Source organism: Trachurus japonicus, chromosome 6 (assembly GCF_045865225.1).
Source record: "Trachurus japonicus isolate A0001 chromosome 6, Traja_1.0".
Lineage (NCBI taxonomy): Eukaryota > Metazoa > Chordata > Actinopteri > Carangiformes > Carangidae > Trachurus > Trachurus japonicus.
The window spans coordinates 24,162,352-24,186,462 of NC_140912.1; the positions used below are offsets into that span (position 1 = coordinate 24,162,352).

Here is a 24,111-nt window from a genome sequence, read left to right on the forward strand (position 1 = left end):
GTGTAGCCACTAGATGGCAGAGGTTGACGCTTTTTATTTTATCTGAAACATTTCAGTCAGTGTCCTCCAAACTCAACTCGTGACTATTTCGCCATCATGCACACCATAATGTGTGTCATCATCAATAACACCAAAACCATGATTGCAACTGATAAACGACGGTGAGGTTGTTTTTGTTTTCGCTTTAAATAGGCAGGAAGTCGATTTGTTTCGTTTATAGTAAGTTCCCAATCACACAGCAGATTTAAGAGAGATGTCAGTAGTTGAGTCTTTATTGTGATCACTATAAATCCATTGCTTTTCATTTCAGATTTATTAAAGTGACCTAAAATATCAATCAATTAAATTATTTCTCATGTTTATAACTACTCTTCCTTGGATTCTGGTCAGAAAACCACATATTGTCTTTTGTCTGTCATCACCAGTGATTAAGCTGAACTTTGTCAGATTCATTGCCGACTCTCTCTCTCACACACACCCACGTACATGCATACACACACCCACACACACACAAACAAACACGTACTAACCTATTGACCACACAACAATTGAAAGCACACGTCGGAAAGGAACACAGGCGTGGGAAATAGTGAGCTGATGTGGTGTCACACCCTTTAAAGCAGAAGTTTATTGAACAGAGGTTGTGCAACAGACATTTGAGGTACATGATATGAGTTATAGTGGAGGGGAGGCAACTCAAAGGGAAATCTGCACCATTGAAACTTCCAGATATAAGGATATTTATGGTTGGACCTGACAGGTGTAGCTCAACCCATTATTTTTGTGGCAGTTACAATGGTGCACACACACAGTATTTCAGACCAAAAAACATCTCTTTCTCACATACGGAATCCATATTTACTGACATTCAGAGTGATTGTGGTTGTATAAAGCAAGAACTGTACTTTGGCCATCATAGGAATGATGTTTTTCTTCCCTCTCGTGCACACAACAAATCAGATGTAGCACCAACATGAACACAAATGAACATGCTTGAACTATTTTACGGTATTGAAAAAAAAACCCTCGAGAAAATGTTGCACTGTTGTCGTGCCCCCCCTCCAATATAGGTTTAGTCCAAGTGGAAGCCTTGCATATTTCCTGTTTCCCATCGTACTGAGCAAATTATTTCCCCCACTAAAACAGTGGGATTCATCCACAAAAATGTCGTTGCCTTTTTCTTTTTCCACCCCCACTGTCTTTTTTCTTTCTCCGCCGTTTCCAGGCTCCCTAAACTGCAGAGGTATAGGTGATGGATTTGTGTGTTTGATTTTTGTCCAGTAATCCTGAGGTATAGGAAATACCACTGATGCAGAATGTGACTGAAGAAGGAGAGCAAAATAGATAAAAAAAAAGAAAAGGGGGAAAAAGGACACATGCTATCTAAGCAAACTGTCAAACTGTACAAAGAACATTTCCAGTCGAGTACTCATTTCATGTTCTTCTATTACCATCTACTTCGTTTTTTTCTGAATGTATCTCTTAAGCAGTAAAATAATTATATTATAATACAAATGTTTATAAAATAGCAGCACACTCAAGTGACACATCACAACTAGGTAATGTTATTTTTTTGTATAAATGAAACAAATTCATAGCTTTTAGCAGCGCAAAAAGACAACAATAACTCAATAAAAATATTGACACTTTTTTCTTGATGTCTTCACACCTCCTCCTCCTGTCCTCTCTTCACTTTGGAATACAGTATCTCTAAATCTTAGAAAACCCCTTTTGTGGGTCTGGTCACCCCATAACATATATCAAACACAAATTGTAAAGGTGGTCTCAATATATAACATGCAATAATAAATTGCAGGAAAGAAAAATCACAACCATTGCGTTTGGGAGAGAGCTTACATCAGGCAAACAGAGGCAAAATGAAGGGGACATATCAAATATTCAACCAGGGATGTTTTGGCAAATATATCATCAGATTGCCCAGTTTTACTGAAAAACATCACTAAAACATTAGACCCCCACATTTTTCTTCAGTCTGACAAACATACACTCAGCAACGTCACATACTGTCATGAAAAAAAACAAAACAAAACAAAAAAAACAAACAGAAAAAAAAAAAACTCAAGCATTAAGTCAAAGACACATTGCTGTGGCAAAGCCGTGTGTCTCATTAAAACGAAACAAAAAATAAAATCTGTCTCTTGTCTGGCTGATGAACCCCCCCTTGCCAATGATTTGAAGCAGCAAAGCTCACAAGGGGACTGATGTGTTCATGGACAGACAAATCAGCCTGAACTACAAAGGCCAGCACCATTAAAAAAACAAAACAAAACTGACCAACCACTGCAACACACATCAGTTAAGGTGGTTTAGAGCAAAGGCCGTGCTCCATCTTAAAAAATGCAAACCTCTTTGCCCTCAGAAGAACATGTGCAAATATTGGATGTTACAACCACCCTGCCCTGTAGCTCATTGCGGCCCTGTGTGACGATCTGTGGCTGTGATGCAGATAAATAAAAAAGAAAAATTCAAGTAAAAACAAATATTTCATTTCTTGACAAAAAAGTAAAAGAAAAATCAAACAGAACCCATGGATCAGTGAACTCATGTGTGAAGGCATTTTCCAATTCATGCTGGCATTTTGTATTTGTTCAAATTCTCTGCAACGGTCAGACTCCCCCATCGACTTTCACTCGACTTGGGTAGGAATGTTTTTTCTTTTTTTTTTTTGTTTGATAGGAATGTCCTCTGGTCGTAACACGTGGACAGCCATGTTACTCTGACTCTTGCTTGACAAAAGGGTATGTCTGACGATTGGGAAACCAGCCCTACAAAGTAAACCAAAGAAAAGGCTAACAAGAAAAAAAAAGAAAAAAAAAAAGAAAACATCCATTCACCTCCAATCACCACCCAACACATTTCATTTTACGTATCTCCTGGGGAGCATGTTCTCAAAGTGCTTTGCCATTGAAATCAATCCTACGTGGGACTCTAGATGCATTGACAGTATTTTATCATCCTGTTCTCCTCTGACAACCCCCACCCCCCCTCCCCCCCAAGAAAAGTTCATACTCACAATCTGGCAGTGTACAGCCTTAGTTCCTCACTTATTTTCTGTGTAAAAGGAAACCTAGAGCATATCTGTTGACGTAGCTGTGTCGCTGTGGACGTCAATTAAAGAGAAATCAATGTTGGCGCCACCCAAATATGCACATTTTTTAAAAAGTTGTCTGCTGAGGCCTTTGGGTGTCTTGTGTTTTTGTCCATCATCCACACAGCAGCATGCTGGTGCACCGTCACCACCCTTCCTGCTCTGCCGTCCTGTGCCGTGCACTCGTGTGCCCCTCCACAGCTCCACAGTGACGTCTTAGTTGCAAACTGTCCCTGTCTTTCTAATTCTCTCCACTCTCTCCGTGCCCTTTTTCCCTCCCTGCTATTCAACACAGAGAGGTCGAATGTCCTCCACACTTTTAAAAAAAAAGCGTTACTCGTCCTCTCCCCTTATTTTTCACATGTGCCGTACATGCTGCACATGAAAGAGGTCATGACTCAAGACTCAAAGCAGCCTTTCACAACTAAGGAAACACCATATTGTAACAAAGTGAAAAGATTGAAGTCTCTGTAATATTTCATTGACTGTGATATTTCATTGACTGTAATATTTCATTGACAGAATGGCAGTAATAAACAAACACCTCGTGTGACCTCTGAGCCTGAGGCGAGACACCTCAGGAAATATCAGAAAGATAAGGGGCTCTAAGTCAAGGTCCCTTCGCCCATATCCTCCTTCACGAAATCGTTTTCTGTTTTATAGTCTCTCTTATAGTCCATGCACATGAGTTTATTGTTGGCCAACAATGAACCATGATACACTGTTAATGCATGAAGGCAGTGATATAGCATAGATGCCCTGTTATACTGATGGACAAAGTACGTGTAGCCTCAGCTTGCTCCATAGTCTTTTAAGATAGAACTGGAAGTCTACGACTCGACTTTGCTTAAGTGCCTCACGCCGTAGGATGCACACTGCTAATATAGATACAGGATCACATGTAGCATTCACACCACACACACCGACGTGTACACACACACGCACACGCACAGGCCTGCAAACTCACGTACAAACACACACACATGGTTGCACACTGCACCTACAAACTGACACACACAAGCAGCCTGAAAAAAGGAGCTTATTGATTTCTACGACTCGGTTCCAAAATATGTCCAATAATAATATTAATAATAATAATAATTACTAATACTACTAATATTTATTACAATCTCGTCTCTTCCCTGGAATTGGGACCCACCAACGTTTTTAGCATAATGTTCTCACGGCTTCCTCTGTCTGCCTCGTCCTCCACACACATGTGGACCTTCTGCTGGTCGAGAGGCTCGAACACGTGTCCTCTCTCACACTAGCCACAAATGTAATAGTTATAATACTCATATAAACCAAAACAGAGAAAAAAAAACGTAAGCCCCACTGTGATCCCATGTATGCAATTTCTGAATGGTTTCCACAACTTTTACCATTACAGCCTCATTATCAAGCTATGGTTAAAATATAACTTAAAGATCATACTATACAATCAAAGGCAGAATGCAAATATGATTGGCTTCCCTTCTGAATATCCAAGGCACCACAGAGCTTCATCTTGAATCAAATTTGTTGCTTTTAGACTAAAACATCATAGAAAATCTATTTTGTGGGCAGTTTTTGACTCGAAGAACAGAAAATCTACAAAAAAACTAGCAAGCATTGTTCTTTTTCTTTTAAAGGGCTTGTGTTTTTAACATTTTTTGTTCTTTTGTTCTTTTTTTCTGCTTTTAAGAAAATTGAGGTTTTTTTCATTATGCTTTTTTTTTTGTTGTTTTTTGTAAATCCGGTGCGACGTCGCCCTCTGGTGGTTCACAAGTTGACATCACGGACGTCTGTTGGGGTGGAGGATTGATCCAGCTCGTCCAGACCTTTACCGCTGGGGCCTCTCTGTGTCTGCTGCTGCTGCTGCTGCTGCTGCCGGCCCTCACGCAGACTGCTCACCAACACGCGCTCGATCTGCTCCTGACACTCTTTGAGGACGTCCTGCAACACAGCAAAGAGACGGAGAACAAGCTGTGATAATGGATCCACAAGAGAGAGAGGGACAGCAAAGCAGGATTTCAGTGTATTTTGGTGTTAGACATAGGGAAAAATATAATTTATAAATCATATAAATTGATTTCAGTTATTTGGCAGAATAAGAATCTAAGCACATAGTTTCATTTGTTTTGTCAACCGTTACTTGTTTGCTCAGTGTTTACTGATGCTGCTCTGAGTGGATATCGATTTCTATAACTATCATCGACAGTTCACAAGAGAAATCTGAAAACTGTAGTCAATGCTTGAGAAGCAGGGGCCCCTAGTGTGGCAGCAGAGGGGCCCCTGGGCAGTGCAGGCAAGCGGTTTTAAATGACCAAAGAGTCTTTTTAGCAGCTCCAGCTTCTGCCAAGGCTGAGCCCAGACACGGACCAGACCCAAGCATTACATCAGTCCGACCAGGGTTGTGCACCGAACACCAGCCCTATAGAGCACATGTGCAAGCACACACATATGGATATGCACACACACACACACACACACACACGCTCACATCTGTGCATGCAGACCACTGCCTCCGTCGCCCCCCACCACCCAGCTATCCCATCAACCCTGCCATTCCCAAACTCACACACACACACACAAAAACCAAACAGAAGTAGCCTTGACAACAGCGGCTGAAAACACAGGTAGTACTAAAGCTATGTTAATTACATCCACCTCCTGTGGGAACACAAAGGTGGTGCTTTTTTAACGAGAGCCAGTCTGTGTGCCTGCCTGCCTGCAGGGGATCCATCTGAGACCCGGCCGGCTCGCCTTTCACCATCAAAGGCCGCGGCAGCAATCTGAGAATCCACCTGGGAGAGGAGCCTCTCAGCAGTGCTGAGCCCTCATATCCTTCCCTGATGGAGGGTTGACAGAGGGGACAGGGCAGCACAGGAACAGAGAGCAACTCGCCGGGGAGGGGGAGAGGTGCGGGAGGGGAGGGGAGGGGAGGGGAGGGCGGCTGGGTGGGTTAGGAGTGCTGAATGGGTTGTTAGCGGGAGCCTAAAGAGAAAGGTCAGACGGTGGCAGGGTGAGGAACAACGGCGACGGTCATTAAAGTCAGAGCTGACAGTGACTGACTGAAGACAGACTGATGTGACTGCTGCTGTCAGAGCGTAGAGAGAGCCAACACTGCCCTCTGCTGGTCAAACACTGTAACACAACTGGAGCCCTCAGTGCTACACACACACACACACACACACACACACACACACACAAGCACAAACACGTGTATAACATGACTGAGAGCGCCTCATGGCCGCAGGGACGAGGGGTGAAAGTGTACCAGCGCTTGCGGAGCTTTGGGAATCATTCTTCAGAAATGCACAGCTAATTTAGACCTGATGGGCCACAGTTTGAGTCTGTGTTATGGCCTCTGGTGCCGTTGGACCTCGGTCAAATGACACTTGAGACTTCACTCGCAAAAGGTCACGGTGTCAAAGGTCAAACAGCATGACACGTCACAGGGTGAGTCAGGCATTGTGTTGTCAAAGCAGGCAAACTCTTCTAAACTGGTAACTTGTTCAAACCCCGTACACATGGACACCGTTATGGAGGATCTCTTTACAAGTAGGCCGTCTTTAAAAGACAACTAAAAATCTATGAAGTTACACGACCACTGACACAGTCACTCAGGCTCTGTGGGATCTTGTTATTGCTGATATCTTGATATGATTAGTTCATAAGGAGTTTCTTTGGTCACAATCCATGAAGGCTGATTTGATGTTGAGGAGGTTGGACTGATGTGTGCCGCCCAGGAGCCTCGGGGAGGACGTGTCCCCCGGCAACGGCTCTGACGTGGAGGAAACCCGACCAGTCTCCTCCTTCCCACCAACAACATGTGCCCCATTGGTCATAAAATCCCCAATTCCTGTGAGAAAATTAAGTAAAGCGCAGTAACATGTAAAGAAACTGCCTGTGTCTTACCGCAAGAATGCACGCCTTCACTTCTTAAAAGATATTCTCCCCCCGTCTCTGCTGCTCTTTAGAGCGGCAGTTCGGATCCCATGCCAAGACCCATGGGCTTTATTCGAGAAACTTTAATGACTTCAATGTGTGACTACTGGAAACACCAATACTGTTTTCAGAGAAACTCTAGGTACTTGCATTCAGCATAAGTCGGCCATGGGAGGTAGCGGTAGCTGTGCCGAAGCATCTGATTTTGCCGCCTGCGCGACCACCATCGTCCCGCGGTCCTCCCTCTGTCCCGTCTCAGACAAACATCACACTGTAACAAAGTGTCCCTCTGACAAATCTAGGCATGCACAGTATCCCTGGGCGGCCTTTGTCACACTGGTGATAGGGGGGGAAGTCGTGCAGACAGACAAAACCAAAAGGAAGAAATGTGTGAAGCCATGGAATGTGTTTTAACTGCTGACTGTACCACACAAGACAGTGTGAGCTACTCTGGGAGGACTTGGTGGTCAGACAGCTGAAACAAACACACAACACCACACACACACACATACGCACACAACACAACACACACTACAGATTTCAGAGAGTCTTTAAACACAAAATCCCGGGGCTGACACTGGAAATAAAGAGTCACCACATGACTTGAATTTTCACAAGTCACAGAAAATGTGACCTTTCTCTCTCTTTTAGCCTGCGTGCTGAAACACCACATGTGGTGACGCCACAGACTCTGTTCATAGAAGTTATCTTTCATAATAAATGCATCTTTGCTGCAACCATTTTGGCTCTTAAAAAAAAAAAAATCACATTTAGATATGACATCCAGGCCTTGTGCAACTTATATGAAACCGCCTCAGTGATAGTTAGGCCAGAGTGGAAACCACAGTGATTAAAAAAGAGGAATGAAAACAGGAAGAAAGGGAGAAACGGGAAAATGTGCTTCCGGTGTCTTAGTGACCCTGACTGAGAAAAAAAAGATGAATGAGAGAAAATGAGTGTCAAAACGATAAAATCTAGGAAGTGATGGTCTTAAACTTCTCTAACCTCTATTTCCAGTTTTAATCATTCAAGTCTAAAGGGCGTCTCTAAACACTTGGCCTTCGTGTCCTAACCAGGAGAGTAAATGTTGTGTCCAGCCTCTCGCTAACACTAATGTTTACCTGTGTAGGAGAATTCAGTTTGATCTGTGGCTTCAAACTCAACACACAAACTCCATGTCTCCTCTCTGCTCTTCATGTCTGGGTTCTCAGGCTCTCAGCCTCCTCTGCTGTCCCAAACAAGAAGCCCCCCCCCCCCCCCCCCTTTGGCCACACCAGGTGTATGTGAGGCTACTCACATTTTTCCAGCAGCCCAAGATGGTGACTTGGCCCTATCACATTTCCACTGGAAAACCACAGCTTCTGGATACCACAGATGCCAGCAGGGTGCCAGGGGGGTGGCGTTGGCCATGATGCTTTTGGCAGCAGCAGCTGCAGAGGTTGGCGAAACTTGCTTTGCCTTCATATTTTGCCTGGCTCTTTGGCCGGCTCGCTACGAGGCGCTACTCTACCATCTCGTCGACCCTCTGCACTGCCGGCCAAAGCCAAGCGCAGTATAATGTGTGTACACATTTAGACTCAGGTTCATACCACCACCCTGACGACTGTCATCAAGAATGAGGTTGAGGTGGCCCTTGGATGCTGCATTGACGTATAAAGTGGTTGAGCTTTGGGGAAAAGAAGGTAGGGCAAGTGTTAAAATGACACGGTCAACGATGACTGTTTCCTCTTTTTAGTGTGTGAAAGACGAAATTCTCAAACAGTGACAAAATGTGTAAATAGCACCGAAGACACGTAGTAATGCTGACAGCTTCTTCCGAGCATTTGTCATGTGTTTTCGGTAATCTCACAAGTGGTGCAAAGGTCTGATGAAAGTCACTTTAGGAGACTCAAAGCTCTTTAAAGCTCTTCATATATGTTGAACTAGGAGGGGTGCCCTCTGCTTTGCCTCCTGTGTTTACTGCGAGCCATGGCTTGTCTGAATCCAGGAATGTGAGGAGTTGATCATAGAGACACAGAGCGACTTAATTCCCTCAAGTCTAAGACCGTGCAGCCTAAACACACTGAGGCCCTGTACTGCTGAGGCCAGCTATTTGTTTTTCCTCAGCTGCTGAGCGAGACTTCACACAGCTCGCACCAGAGGGAGCCATGCTTTCCAGCAGTGATGCATTATGGACCATAGGAGGAGATGAGAGAGGGCTGATTGTTGCGAGGGAGGCACAACACCCCCTCAGTGTCCTTTTCACACTTTAACAACTTTCTTCCACCTCCTTTTGGGACAGAATTTAACATACCGGGGCTGAGGTTTGGGATCAGTGTCACGGCCTTTGATATGCTCCCTGTGCAGTGTGCACACAAGAGCTCAAATGTTCGTGTTTATATTAGGTTGGCTATTACTAACCAAAAGCCTTCTTCATCATGTTTGGTATTAGGAGTTCTCGTGCCAAGGCAGTGGCCTCAGAACCGGAGCTGGTCCCAGTGCGCAGCTCTGTGGCTTCCCTCCACGTCTCACCAGTCAGGATGGGTCAAAGGCAGAAGACTAATCTCCCCACAGAGGCTAATAAAGAACAACTTAATCACTTATCATCTCACAGTCCCGCTCTCCTAACCCTTTGCGGTTCTGCCCACCTATTCACCCTTGCAGTGAACTTTAGCGAGCTGAAGCCCTCTCCCATCTGCGTGATGAAAGCCAGGCATCGGTCGAGTCAGTAGAGGCCCTGCCTGTGTTTGGACTCGACTCGCCCAGCGCCGCAACATTCACTGTACCCAGACAGCCACACAACGGCCTGGCCAGCATTCCTGTCAGTGACAGAGCATACTGTACATGCTCTCAACCTGGCTCGATTTGGAGGATTCTTTATACGAGGGGGGAAACCGGACTGGACCGATGGGGAAGAAACAAAACCCGCCAAATGCTTTTAAAGCCCCGTCAAGTGTTCGACGACGGCGGAGATCACAGAAGCAGTTGTAGCGTGTTGATGGTTTCTTTTCATCTTTCTTTCTCCCGACCAATATTGGCAGAAAAAAACCCTCAAAAATGGGTTTTGCGGGAAGCCAGATCCCAGTGAAGAAGCCAAATCTGAGTGTGACATTTCAACATCTAAGCTACTGTCTGTTGCAAACACGCAATCCCAACAAACATGAGGGGTTTCTTGACTTTTGACATAAATAACAGGGATAGTTTCCCTCGAAGAAGCAGTCATTCTTCAGCAGAATTTGCTTGTTAAAAGTAATAGATTGCACAACAGCGCGCGGTAACTAGATGAGTTACTTGTGGCATTTAACTGCAGATATAAACGGATAGAGGAGATGAAAATCTTCACAGCAGCAGAAGCTAATTCAGCTTTGAACCACAGAGTTACAGTAATACACGAACGCAGATAAATACCACTGAACACTTAAATATCGCCTGTAGAAACACAAACATTCACTCCTCCTCCTTGTTTAAGTATTACTCAGAAACATCCCCGCAGACTTTCCAGACAGCCGTATCAAGCTCTTACAAGACCACACTGGGATTCTGTGTTTCAGTCTATGTCAGACCTCACCAGGCTGCAAAGAAGAGAGCATGAAATAAAAACTCACCACTTCTGTGTTTGTAATTTTGGCCAGCAGGTCTGTCAGACTGTCGCCCCACTGTGACTGGTCAGCTGAATCCAGCTGGAGGCCGCAGATCGCTGCCCCCACACTTCCTGTGGCGATCATGGAGGGAGGGTACATGGCGAATCTGAAATCTGTCGGAGGAAGAGATCCTAGTTGAGTTAAATGTGTTTTTCAGTGATATGAGTTAGTGAAAATGACACAAAGCTGTATTTATTGTTGTTGTTCACCTGGTGCGGGTTTCTAAATTACTCTTTTCGATTCATACACTCCACAAAAAGAGTACAGACACATCCCTCCCAGAGACAATATGATTTGGTAATCTAGCAGTCAGCTAATAAATAATCCGTCTATTGTACCAGGTCTGAACGCAGCGCTCACTAATGACCAGGGGCCTGGATAATGAGGGTTCACTTGGCTTGTAAAGGAGCTGAAAAGCAACCACCCTCACCAGCTCCCCACCCCGGTCCCCCTTTCCCCAGCCCGGCCCCTTTTCTTCCATCTCCTGAGTAAATCGTGTGCTCACTGAAAAAAGCCCCATAGCGCTTGGAAAGGGAGGAATAAAGAGGCTCAGTGCCTCTGCCAATGCTCACTGCTGTAGGTCCTTTTTCCACGTGTGGTCACAGGCGTGCGTCTCAAAGACCAATAACCTTGTTAGCTCCCCTCACTGTCATTCATAATGCAAATGAGACAGCTTGTGAACGGGCCAGAAGCCCGAAAAGGCAAGGCAACTGGCATACAGGGGGAGAGTGAGAGCAAGAGGGACAGACAGACAGGGAGAGAGTTTTTCTCTTCACACACACACACACGCGCACATAAACACACACAACACACACACACACTCCTTTCTCTATTCTCTCTTTATATCTTGCTCAACTTCTACCTTTCTTTCTGGACAACACATGGCCTGCTTAGATGGGGGCAGTGAATGGCACACATGCCCCAGTCTTTGTTGCTACAACAGGCAGTGGTTTGCATTGGCGGCCCTCCTATCTTTTAGCATATTAATAGAGTGGCAGACCTGCGAGAGGGAAGGCAGAAGAGTGTGACTCCATTGTCCAGAGTCATCACCTCATTTCACCCAATTGAGAGACACAGCATCCATCCCCTCTCTGCTGATACCAATTCAGCGAGACGGGCCGGACAAAGGCCGCGGCTGGACGAGGGGAGGGGAGGAAGGGGGCAAGAGGGGGGTCAGCGGGGTGGAGTGGGATGAAGAAGGAGGGATGGACGGTATGGCGACAAGGCGACAAGGAGAGAAGAGGGGAAGGTGGTGGTGGGCGTGGTGGGAGAGGAGAGGGTGTAGACAACTCTGCTGCACATCACTCTCAAGTCTGTGTCCAGACTCTTGTGAGGTTTTTGGAAGAAGAAAAGAGTCGCCCTCCAGCGACCCTCGCCTCCTGCCTCCCATCCTCCTCCTCCTCCTCCCCCCCACCCGCCCCCACAAGTATGCCTCTGTTCCTGGGCCACCTATGGGCTGGAGGAGCAGGCAGTGGGGGCATAGAAACAGCCTGCACATTAACATATTGCCATATTCAATTGCAAAGCAAACTGCGTGCGATGGCTCTGAAGGAGATTTTTCTTCCTTCTTTTTTTTTTTTTTATCTGGAATCAAAGAGGTAGGCCCTTTGATAGCTGTAAAGGCAGCCCCTCACTGCCTTTTTAACATGCACAGCCAGGCGCTTTCTCATCTTGTGGGCTCAGTGTTGACAAATAAATGAACTTATTATACACCCCTGTGTTGGCTGCTGGGCCTCTGCCAAGGGGCGATTTATTAAAGGCTACCTCGAGCCAAGAGGAAAGAGCACACAAAGCCCCTCAGCATTACATCACTGCTGTAAGAGCACAACTTTCTATAGAGGGGTACGAGGACAAAGGCATACGTGGATTTACTGTACGTGTGCAGTGAGTGTAGACTGACAGGCGAGGAGGCAGACACCTCAGAGACACAGGCAAGAAACAATGCTCCAATTCCTGCATGCTTTAAGATGCAGAGACACACACACACACACATACACACACGCACAGCACAGATGTAGGTTTGTGGGAGAGCTGAGTGGCGGGCAGTGGGCAGCAAGCTGATTTTTCGCACTCAAGACAAGACAGGTCTGTAGCAGAACAAGGACGCGCGCGTGCAGCCGATGCGGGCTGACACTCCGGCCTGGTGGCTGCTGCATGTGGGGGGAAGAATGGCTGTATTTTAGGAGGCCCTCATTGATATTCATGTTGAGGATAAACAGTGTATGTAGCTGAGTGGGGACGCCTGCGATGGAAAGCTCCCTGTGAGCAGCGGCTGGCTGGCCTGGCCTGCACGCCTCTCACCCCCTTCAATGGCCCTTTCTCCTCCCTGTGCCCCCTCGTCTCCATTCCTCCGTGTTCCTCCTACCCCCTGAAACTTCATCCTCAGGCCTCTGGTCACACAGTCTGCTGCCCTACATGGCCCACTCCTCCTGGGTGGCTGCAATGCACAGTATGCACATTAAACTTGTAAATTAATTAAAGTTGGAAAGTTGAACAACAGCCAAAAGAAGAAGAAGAAAAAAAAAAAGGCTCTCCTTTTCACCCTCTCCTCTCTTTCCAGCGCTATAAATCAGGGTCTTGTATTCTATACATGTAGCTCTTATTGACCTTGTTTATTAAGGGAGCAGCGTTACGAGGACCCGGGGCCTGTTGACTGCTTAAGGCCAAAAACAAACATCATTTTGGGATTGGCATGACAGTATGTTTCACCATTAACGCAACTCAGCCTGGTAGTCAAAACAAGTCTGTGGCGAGCGGTAGCGGCCGGCTCAGACGGTCCACCGAGTGCAGCTCCTCCAGTCGCACAAACAACAACAACGACTACCTCCCGACGACCGGGTTTGAGGAGTTTGTCCACATGTAACGAAGGGAGAAATCACCGATTAAAAAACATTAACCTGATTCCGCCATCTGTCATATTCCATCAGTTCCTGCTCCAAGACTGTCACTCCGGAGACCGATACAAAACAAAACTTAGGAGAGTCTGAGTCATGCACCCTGCTCAAACTGTGACTCCGACTCATTTGCCAGAGAGCAGCATTCCTCCTTAATTGTAGCATCCTGTGACAGCTCTCTGAGTCTTGCACCATCATCCTCCACTGTCCCAGCTGCAGCCTTGAGGCGCTGGTAATGTCAGCGATGAGGAGCGTACAGATGTGGTGCAGGTCGAGGGCGGGAGAGTTCAGCGGAAGAGCAAAAAGCGTGTGTCAGAGGTCAAACATGGCTCCTCCTCTTCCCGTCTGTCTAACTTTGGAGATAATTTGGACAACTGGGAGCTCGCAGAAGTAATTACAAAGAGTTCACGGAGAAGGACAGAGACAAGGAGACACTCTGGTGTCATGACAAAAAGCGTTCACGTCAACCCAACTGACACTAACATTTACTTCAAATAACAAATATTGGTCTTTGTGGTTAACGTGACCTCCAAGGTAAACACAGCAGTTTAAAGAGGCTTTGATTCCTAGACCTTTTTGGTAGGATAATTGCAGCATCCAAAGATAAACCTTCTCTCTTTGTGTTTCTGGTGTGACTCAGCTGGCCGCAGTATTTATAGTGTGGTGCTGATTACACCAGTGAGGTGAAAAGGGAGGGGGAGAACTCAGGACATGCCACTCGATGATTCACTCTGCGTGTCACATTTTTGGGCGCATACTGTCAGGAAGCTTCTCGCTGCTTCATCTGTGTTGACGCTGCAGCCAGACCGGACGTGATTCCTCACATCAGTGGAGCGTGTGTGGAGAGGGATGATAATTTGTTGGACCGAGTGGCTAATTTGTTGAGGTTCTGACTCATCAAACATGAAGGGGGTTTTATGTAAACAAACACCAGTAAAGACCTTTTCATTGACCACATCTGAGATGAATCATTCATCTCTAGAAATGCCGAGCCCGAGCCTGGAGGGGATTCTCCGTGCAGCAGCCACTTGGAGAGGAAGCTACACGGAGCATTCCTGCCTCTGGACCATTGAGATGTACTATGAGTCACCTCAGAATATGTGAGTGGTCAATGGTGCGTGGACATGGGCATGTTTGACTCCTGAATTTGTTGTAGAATATGACTCGGAAAGCTGTGTGGGATGCAGGGAAAAAAAACAACAAAAAAAACTGAGAAGACAAAATCTAAAGTTGGACAGCCTCACAGAAACTCTGCATTTCTTCATTATTTGTGAAATCAAAGCATGTGATCCAACTTTCTTTGGGCTTTAGAAGCTGTTTAACAGTGGAACAGACTGTACACGGAGTCCAGGCACAACTGTGTCAAAGTTTAGAAGTGGTGAATAACATCTGAAACGAAAGCTCAACTACATAAGAAGAACTAATAGCTTATTCCATGGCAAATCTGTTACAAGGGGGAGAGCGAGGCCGAGCGGCGAAGCTTGACTCCCCTCGTGGTTGTTAGCTAGTGAATCATTAGTTTGTCTCAAGAGAAACTAACCTCACACAATCCAAAGACACTTCCACATTCCAGAAAAACTGAATCAAACACTGTTCACGGAGAAAAAGAACAAACGCTCGGTTACTTCACTCACTTGTTACTTACATCCCAACTTGTAGCAAAATCATCATTGTGTCTCCCGGGACAATTGACGCTCTCTTAGACAGCACTGCTGGCCCCCATCCAGAATTTTCTTTTGATCAACTTCTATGACTATTGTCACCATTCCATGCATACCATTACAGCGAGGGCTATTGGAGTTGGTTTAAGGAAGAAAAAAAAAAGTAAAGTAGAGCATAATCCCTGGCAATATGGCAAGAAGACGGAGCTCAATAACTGCAGCAGACAGGTTGGGGTGCATCTGTCTGCCCCATGCACCCCGTCCATTCTCCCACTTTACCTCAATTGAATAATAATAGAAGAGGAAGCTCGGAGTGCTTGGTGTCTGTGTGTAGGAATGGAGGTTCATAATCTCCCTTAATGAGCTTGTTTCTGGGCTATTATCCGGCGGCCTGCCTGAGGGAAGCGCTGGTGTTTCCTATCAAGTGGCCCCGCAGCGCTGACCCTCGCATGGCTCTGCATATGAAATGTAAGGGCCAAGCCTTTTGTCTCCTTTCTCTCAGCCTCTAGCTGAGCCCCTGAGCCATTTGCATAGTCGTGAATGGACCAGCCAATGTTATTAATTAATACAGAGCCAGCCTGCGCCACCTGACAAAATCCCACCGAGTGGCTCGAACGGAACTGTTTCATCAAAAGAGAGGAGCCATTAGGAATGAGAGGCCTTATTCTCCACTTCTCCTCTTCTCTCTCTTGTTCCCTTGAAAACAGAGAGCCATGGTTTTATGCATGTTTTCTTTTTCAGTATAGGGGCAGCGGCAGTGGGAGTAGTGGTGGCTGCCGGGGCTGAATGGACTGTATGAAATAGGAAGGCCACAGGTGACCCGTCGTCAACTGTCTTGCAAATGTAAATCCTCCTGAGAGACCTCCTCCCTCCTTCTGCTGTGTCTTTACCTTCTCCGCTTCTCTCGGAGGATGTCTCAAGGAGGATTCTCACCAGATAACCCGAAGATTTACGGCTGGGAACGTTCCACAAATGAGGTTTCGAATTCCCAGAGATCTTCAGATGCACCAAATTGTTGACTCACTCACGCTCTCTCTTTCTCTGTCTTGCCCTCGCTCTCTGTTTGCCTGGATACAAGTCTGTGGAGAGCATACACAGATAAATGGCCTGTTGCTAATCCAGAGCTATCTCCAGAAATTCCCTATTCTAAGGCACAATGTGAGGAGGACGACTCCAGGAGGCTCGTAAATTTATTTCCACTGCCTCATTGAAGCAATTAAGGACAAAGTGCAGGCTTTCACAATGTTGCTTTGGGAATAGATCCGATCACTGACACGCTGTCATTCCACACATTAATCCGCTGGCACAAAATGTGGGGTGAGAGACGCAGGAAGAGAGTGAGAGATAGTGAGAGAGATAGAAGAAAAGTGAGACAAAGAAAAAGAGGAAAGAGGCGATTCTTCGAAAAATTCTGCAAGCATCGACTTCTGCTGCAAACTTTTCAAATCGATTGCAAAATCAGCGCAAGGGATTCAATCACTTTATGTTGTAAATACCTGTCACTCACACACACACACACACACACACACACACACACACACACACTCTCTCCTCTGAATGATGCAAGCACAAGGAGCTGTTTCAGTTTGAGCCCTGCAGAGAAGGAAGCTGCTGCTGCTGGTGATGGAGGTGGTGACGGGCGCCATGAGTAAGAGACATAAGATATAACCCAAAAAAACCTTACAGTGGGTGAAGTGTGTAATTTTCCCTCATTTATGTTAAGGTAAATACTTAAGGGTGTTAAAGGCTGCTTGAGGTGCTAGTTTCCTATCACCCTCCCTCTCCCTCTCCCTCCCCCCCGACTTGTATTGCAGCTCTGAACGAGGTGTTGGAGGTGACGCAAACAGGAGAAACCTGCCCTCTCCCTACAGAGAATCTCAACATGGGAAAGCTATCATGTCCTCCAGCTGTAGGGCGGAGCAGGTGGGGGGGGTTGGAGGGGGGGGGGGCATCAGGAGAAACAGATATGAAAACATTACATGCCTTTCGCATTGGCAGCACAAAAACAATACACTCCTCTGGCGTTTGACTGACTCCCCAGCTCTTTTCCTGCTTCTCCTCCGCCTCGACCCCGGCCGTCTCTTCAGATCATGTTAAGGGCTCCCCGTCCCTCCCACACAACTCACTGGATGTTTGATCTTGAGGGAACAATTCAACCTCAAGAGCAGAGAGACAATGGCCTGCCTGCCTCCACCCCTGTCCATTCCTCTTCTCGACCCTGTGCGACATGGGAATGCCCCTCAACCAGGAAAACCCGGCTTTGAAGTGTCACTGGATGCTCTGGAAGCCACCGATACGTCTCTAAAACGCGGTCGCATACCAGCCCTGGGAGAAGACAGGTGATGGGACATCAAACCTATAAGACTCTCATTCTGAAGTGTCTTCCGTGACACATGCTTTTCTTAGGCAAAAATATTTTCCCACTGGATGTTATGCGTCTCCCAGAGGTTACTGCGGGCCGTGACTGGCCCACAGCACACCTCTGCACAGAGCTGTTGCCGCATGTTATTGAGCGAGCGCTTTGATACAGTGCTGAAAGAAGAATGTGCAGATAAAGATATTTTGCAACATGAGAAAGTATGTTGATGCAAGCCATTATCGCTTGCCTTGACTTGGCAGCTTATCCATGATCAGTGTCACTTGCAACACCAATGAGAAAAAAAAAGAAAAAAGAAAAAACAGAAGATGAAGATATCGATGTGACGTTGCGCTCTGTACGCTCATCTTTTGGATTTGTTCTTCCAATCAAACACCAGGATTTGTTGGGACAAATATGGGTTCATAATACAGGACATGTAATGTGTGTGTGTGCGATGTCGGCTTCCATTGTGTCCTACCTGTGGCACAGAGGGCGATGAAGGTCTGGACATGTTTGCGTATAAGTGCCAGCTTATCCTCGGGCAGCGGCAGCCTCCTCACAATGTGCTCAATGAAGTCGTTCGGCGTCACTGCTGCCAAGTTCCACTTCAACTTCCCCAACACCACCAGTTCCCATTCCTGGAGAGAGAGAGAGAGAGAGAGAGAGAAAGAAAGAGAGCGGGGACGGAGAGCAGAGAGAGAGAGAGAGAGAGAGAGAGAGAGATGACCGAAAATGAGAAAGCCTGAGCAGGTTTCAGTGACACAAATACACTGTAGCACTTTGCTCTCAGCTTACTTCACCACAGTTGTTCAGCCAGTTGCAGCCCCAAAGTGTGTGAATGTGACTCTGTGGGCCCCTGGCCCCGTACAGTGGCGAGTGTGTGGAGGTTAAGCATTATTGTTATTACATTAGTCTCTGCTTGGCTGAGCCTGGGACAGAGAAACACCAGCAGCGCCACCAACCCAGGTGACCTCACAACACTGTCTCCCTCCCCGTCTGTCTGTCTGGCATCTGGGGACTTTCCTAAAGAGGCCCACCAGAGGTTCTACTGTGTGTGTGTGTGTGTGTGTAGTGAAAATGGATAGGAAGGCTGTTCTTGCTGAGCAGGATCAGCAATAACTCTGTGTTATCTTACAAAAGTTAAACAGTATTTCATCTCTTATCTCAATCCATCTTTCATTTAACTTATCAAAACCCTTCATTGTATGTTATGTCAAAAATGTGATTATTTTCTTTATTGCTGCCAGTTCTGTTAGCGCCGTTCAGCGCGTAAGAATAAATTCAGCCTCTAAAGTCCACGTTAAGCTTTTACATAAACAATGTCGAGTGCCAAATATAGGTAAAAGACCTTACTCTAAATCATGTCCTGCATATTTATGACTCAGAAGAAACACGACCACTTGAGGTGAAAAAGCTTTAAATCAAACACTGTGAGATCAGATTTGCTAGAATGAGCCGCTCTCATCTTCACAAATCATTTTAAGGTGGATGTCTTGGGAAAATGTGATGACACATGCAAGCCTAGATGAGTCTGTGAAATGTGGGTGGATCACTAGGTGTGGTGTTCTCTTCTCTTAGAGTGTATTGTTACTTTCACTTCCTAGAGGAGGTGATTAACGGAAGAGTTGGTGACTAATTTGGGAAAAAATTTTGTGGTTTGGTTCCGGACTTGCAGCCTTGTGACTAGGACTATGGATGCTCTTCATTTTCCCCTTCAGAGAAAGAGCGAGAAAGAGCCAGAGAGAGAGAGAGAGAGACACAGACAGACCACATGGACCCAGTCATGAGACAATGCAACATGGCTGCCACTGACCCCGCTTCCAGCTCACAATTTTCTAATCAAAGTGACCTTTTTTCTTTTTCAGCCTTGGAATGTTGTCTGATCTGCTTGATGTCAGGTATGTGGATGAAAACCAAAGGCCTGATTCAAGTATTTTGTTCCTAATATCCACAATTACGCACATGAGAGTAAATATCAAAATAAAAGCCCTTTTTTTGCATCGAAGGTGGAAGACATCTTCATCAAAGATACAACACTGTTGGAGGCGGTATAACCGGTATCTCAGAGATTCAATTATTTGATCATATGTAAATCATAATGCCCCTGCAGGGGTTTGTTGATAGTGTCTGACTGTAGGACGCAACATGGCTGCCATCAGTACCAGCAAAGCAAAGATTCAAGCCTGCAGCAAGGGCCTTGCAACACAGGCTGTATGCTAACATAGTGGCAGGCAGGCACCCACTTCCTTCTGCTATGCTGCCTTCCTCTGGTCACACCTTCTTTGTAACATTGCGGTTCTTTTTACAAGAAATTGTTACCAAAGATGAGGACAAAAAAACGATCACATGCCCGAGCAGCTGATCTCTGTTTCCTGTATCTGCATGTCAGCCAAAATACTGCCTTATACAGAAACACTGAGAGGAGGCCTCAGTTCAAGTGCTGAGGGCTTTTGTCTTCAAACTAACTGAACATAAAGGTAGGACGGACTCAGTTTACTGTTTTACATGACTCCACCTCACACTGACGGTGCTACAGTACTTTGTCTTTTTTTTTTTTGCTTTAAAATCCTCATTGTGTTTCATAGCCAAACCTACGTCTATAACACGCTCACAACTTGAAACCTTTGCAGAAAAGAGAGAGAGAAGAAGGAGAGAGAGGGGGGAAATCAAATCTGACACAACATCCTCAAGCTGAAATACATTCCAGAAAATTATCAGAAGCCAACAAAACCAACAGCAGCTCGTCAGGAACCTGGATAAAGTGCAGCAATCACCCAGCGGGTAGAGCCGCCAGTCAGGCAGCGAGGCAGGCCTACAAACATCAGCCACGTCTGAATCATAATATGTGGCCTCTTTCACAACATGGGTGGGATTGGCTGTTGTTTACTAAGGAATGTTTATGTAGCACCACAGAGCAGTGGGGAAATACTTATCTGATGCGAAACTGAGTTAATTAATTGGTTTGCGCTGGTGAAAGCAGCTGGTGTTATCAGGCCAAAGTGGCCTTATCAAATAAATAGGACACAGAGGACTGACATTTTTGTTGCTCTATAAGACACAGAATCCACCCGCCATCAGCAGATATAGATATGTACATACATATAAACACGTACACATACATGCAGAGTAGACAGACGTAACATTTCTACCATGTGCTACATTGGAGCATTAACAAGTGTGAGAGAAACAGAAATAGAGCAGCATGACATAATATCAGAAATGTGTGCATCCATGGTTATTTTTGGATGAAAGCTGAACTGTAAAAGGCAAACTTGAATTTCTCTGTGTCTCTCCCTCTCTAGCTGACAGGAACAGAGTCAGAACTTTGGCTGGAGTTCAAGCTGACCCCGTTGCTCTGTGCAAATATCTGCCACTAGATGGCGATGGAGACCATTACACAGACTGGTGAATAAATACTGTAAAGCCCAGAGGGTCTTGTACAGTAAAGTGAGCCCTTGTGGAACAATTCACTGTAGAGCTTTTGGCTTTTCATGGACCTTTGATGACGGCACAGTCCAAAGTGGAGCCTGGACAACAGATTCAGTGAAATGAGAGCAGCTCTGATGTTTTAGTGTGTGATGGTTGGAGCTCAATGGTCTAAAATGAACATGTTTGTAAACCAATGCAATAAATAAACCAGAAGTTGACATGATGTAGAAAAAAAAAGCCCAGAAATGTGTCATGAAACTGTGTTTGTCTTTAACCAGCTGGTGATGACAGCACCAGAGGTATCACTGTGAATTTTGCAAAAATGTGTTGAAGCAAATGTTGCTTACCAGCAGCTCTTGTGGTCTGATGGAGTTATCTGTATAGATGCAAAGCTTCTCTGCAGTTAATGGACGCGTCTCTTTCAGCTTGGATGCAAGAAACATGCAGACTGCTCCCAGCAGCTGCAGGTTACACTTTTTGGTGGGTACCACGGCTAAAAATCTGTCTAAGTAGTTCATGGCCAAGGGAAAAACTTCTTCCTCGCACTTCTGCTCCTCACAAACCTGAATAAAGAGACAGCAGACAATGCAGCAATGTTCAGCATTTGGAACCAGTAACCCAGTCTGCAGTGACCTGACTTGTTTTCCAGCACTTGAAATGTATATAAAACTTTTATGAGATAACGAAACAAAAGTCTAATGACATAAAGAGCACATATAAATTCAATGACACACATAGTTGGGGCCCGGCCAAGAGTTTGCGCCCAGCCCTAATCGGTTGCGACATCATAAATTAATTCGAAATAGAGTATTTTACAAAGATTGAAATAAGTCTCGGACACATACTGTCAATAGAGTCACATTCCTGGAGTTCATTGACTAAGAAATGAATTCAAGTCACAATCAGCCGAGCCAAAAAACACCCCGACAGCGCTGCACACGGAAACACTTTTTTTCATTCGTCATATTTTCATAAAATGATTAAAAATATAAATAAATTAGCTAGACCGATTTTTTTCGCCTCATAATGTTCCGGGGGGCCTTCCACATCATACCCGACAATTCGGATCCAAATCCATACGCGATAAATATGAATAAAATGTCAAAATAAAAGCCAAGTAGCAAGAGGTTGGTCTGATGTGCGTCACCGCCGACCCGATATGTTTATTTCAAAAATTAATTAAAAATCTCCAGTGGATCGGAGCCTGACAATATTGACATGAAAATAAAGCTGAAAGCCTCAGGTTTGTTTACATGTGGATGTTGATCAGAAATATTGAACTGAGGGACGAAAATCGAACATAATTCCAGAGTGAGGCAGGACGACGGGGGGAAGACAGAAGGGACAGATAAGGCCCTCGCCCCTTCCGACATTTAAAATAGATACCTCAAATATTCGCAACACTTTTTGTCATCATTTCTATATTACACGGACACCAGAGAGCCTCCTCTGTCAATGCCGATGGGCTTTAACCGCTGTTATTGCGTTTATGACACTGTAAAGTCCTCTTTAAAGCACAGGCGCTCCTGTAAAAAACCAACATGGCGATAGAACAGCACAGGGCAGCATTGCATTGGGGAGTGCATACGTGTGCATGGAAATATTCAGGCTATCTAAAATAATAACATTAAAGAATCAACAGGCAGCTTTGTACAGGCACCATGCGAGGCATAGGGAAGGAATTCTCCGGTGTCACACGTATCAAAGCTCGCAGTTTCAACAAACGCAGTCTTCACGAGCGGACTTTAAAAATGGGAAGAAAATTAGAGAAAACGACACATTAGGTTAATATGAGGGATAAGCAGTGGGAAATGAGAGCCGGCGGTCTGATCTACTGTCCGTAAATTGCAAACAGAGCTCAACAAAGCAGCAATGAAACAAATCAGGAGGCTTTAAAGTCGAGCACGGAAATAATAAAGACTCAGCAGCACTCGGTGTTTCGATATACCTCCAACATCCAAGTCGCGACCATCCTCCTCATAAACGGCTGAATATCTTTCTGGACGCCTTTGAAATAGGAATACTGGGGTAGAAATCTCTCCTCTATAGTCAACAAGCTCTGCAGGACTCTGTCATCGCACAAGAGGTTCGGATCAGGACGAGCTCGTATGATGGTGTCCATTTCGAGGCAGAGCAGCTCCATGGTGCTGGTGCTTTCACTTAAGTCAAAAAGTAGGATTCCTCTCTCGGAACCGTCAAAGCAGTGTTGCGGAGAAAAAAGGCAAAAGGATGGCAGCGAAAGTCTGTTAGAGGCATAAAAAGTGAGACTGCAGGGGCTCCGTAAGAGTAGTCCTGCCTCTCCTTGTTGAGAACTTTTTCCTCTCTCCCCACAGTGCGCCTCTACTTTCATCCGCCTGGCCAGATCAGCCTGCCCTACACGCCACTGACGCAATTCACTTCATTAGCCTATTCTGTATAGACCAGACGCAACATGCTGCACTGCTGTCGCTCTTTCTTCTACTCTGGCAATGCTACACAACTTTCTGTAAACTGCATTTAACGATTTTAACAAGCTGACACTTTCTCTAAAGTAGATTCACAACACATGGAGGGGAAAGTGCAGAATAGATTCATTATAAGTCGCATTTTTTTTTTTTTTTACACATTTAATGGGTGCCTTAAGTCCGAATAAACTTATTTTATGAAGGATGTTGTTGCTTTTTTGTTAAGATTGATCAAACTATAGGAGTGAAAGGAGAGCAAGTTGTTGTCAGGTGAATAAAACCGCTTCTCTGTGTTTTTGTAGATGTGGATATTCTTCTTTATGTTGGTTCCTTATTGCCTCAAGATGATGATAAAGTGTCATTGCCACTTAACATCTTCAATCTTGCATCTTTGCTGCATTATTAGACATCATTAGCTCATGCATGATTAAAAGACTTCAACAAGTCAACTTTACTTTCCAAAGTGCAGCATGAAGTGCCCCCTTGTGAGAGTCATCTGAATATTAATTTGGATCAGGGAGAAGGACAGAAGTGAAGAAAGCCTCTAATTCGTATTGATTTGTGCTTCAACCAACTTGTCTGTCAGTTTTTTCAAATGGACTCGGTGAACCTGCGCTGAGGATGACGCATGTAGATACTGTATGTGGCCATAAACACTGTTAACT

At 45.4% G+C, this 24,111-nt stretch overlaps 1 protein-coding gene across 1 annotated transcript; it reads right to left on the bottom strand.

The window, feature by feature from the left end:
• Positions 1 to 587: 587 nt before the first annotated feature.
• Positions 588 to 23,350, bottom strand: ccnd2a (cyclin D2, a). The gene is made up of 5 exons (XM_085779938.1): positions 22,951 to 23,350; positions 21,350 to 21,565; positions 18,052 to 18,211; positions 10,624 to 10,772; positions 588 to 5,044 (listed from the first exon to the last, which is right to left on the bottom strand). Exons 1-5 carry the CDS (start codon positions 23,143 to 23,145, stop codon positions 4,871 to 4,873), a joined length of 894 nt encoding a protein of 297 aa, XP_085636064.1. The 5' UTR covers positions 23,146 to 23,350; the 3' UTR covers positions 588 to 4,870.
• Positions 23,351 to 24,111: the final 761 nt, after the last annotated feature.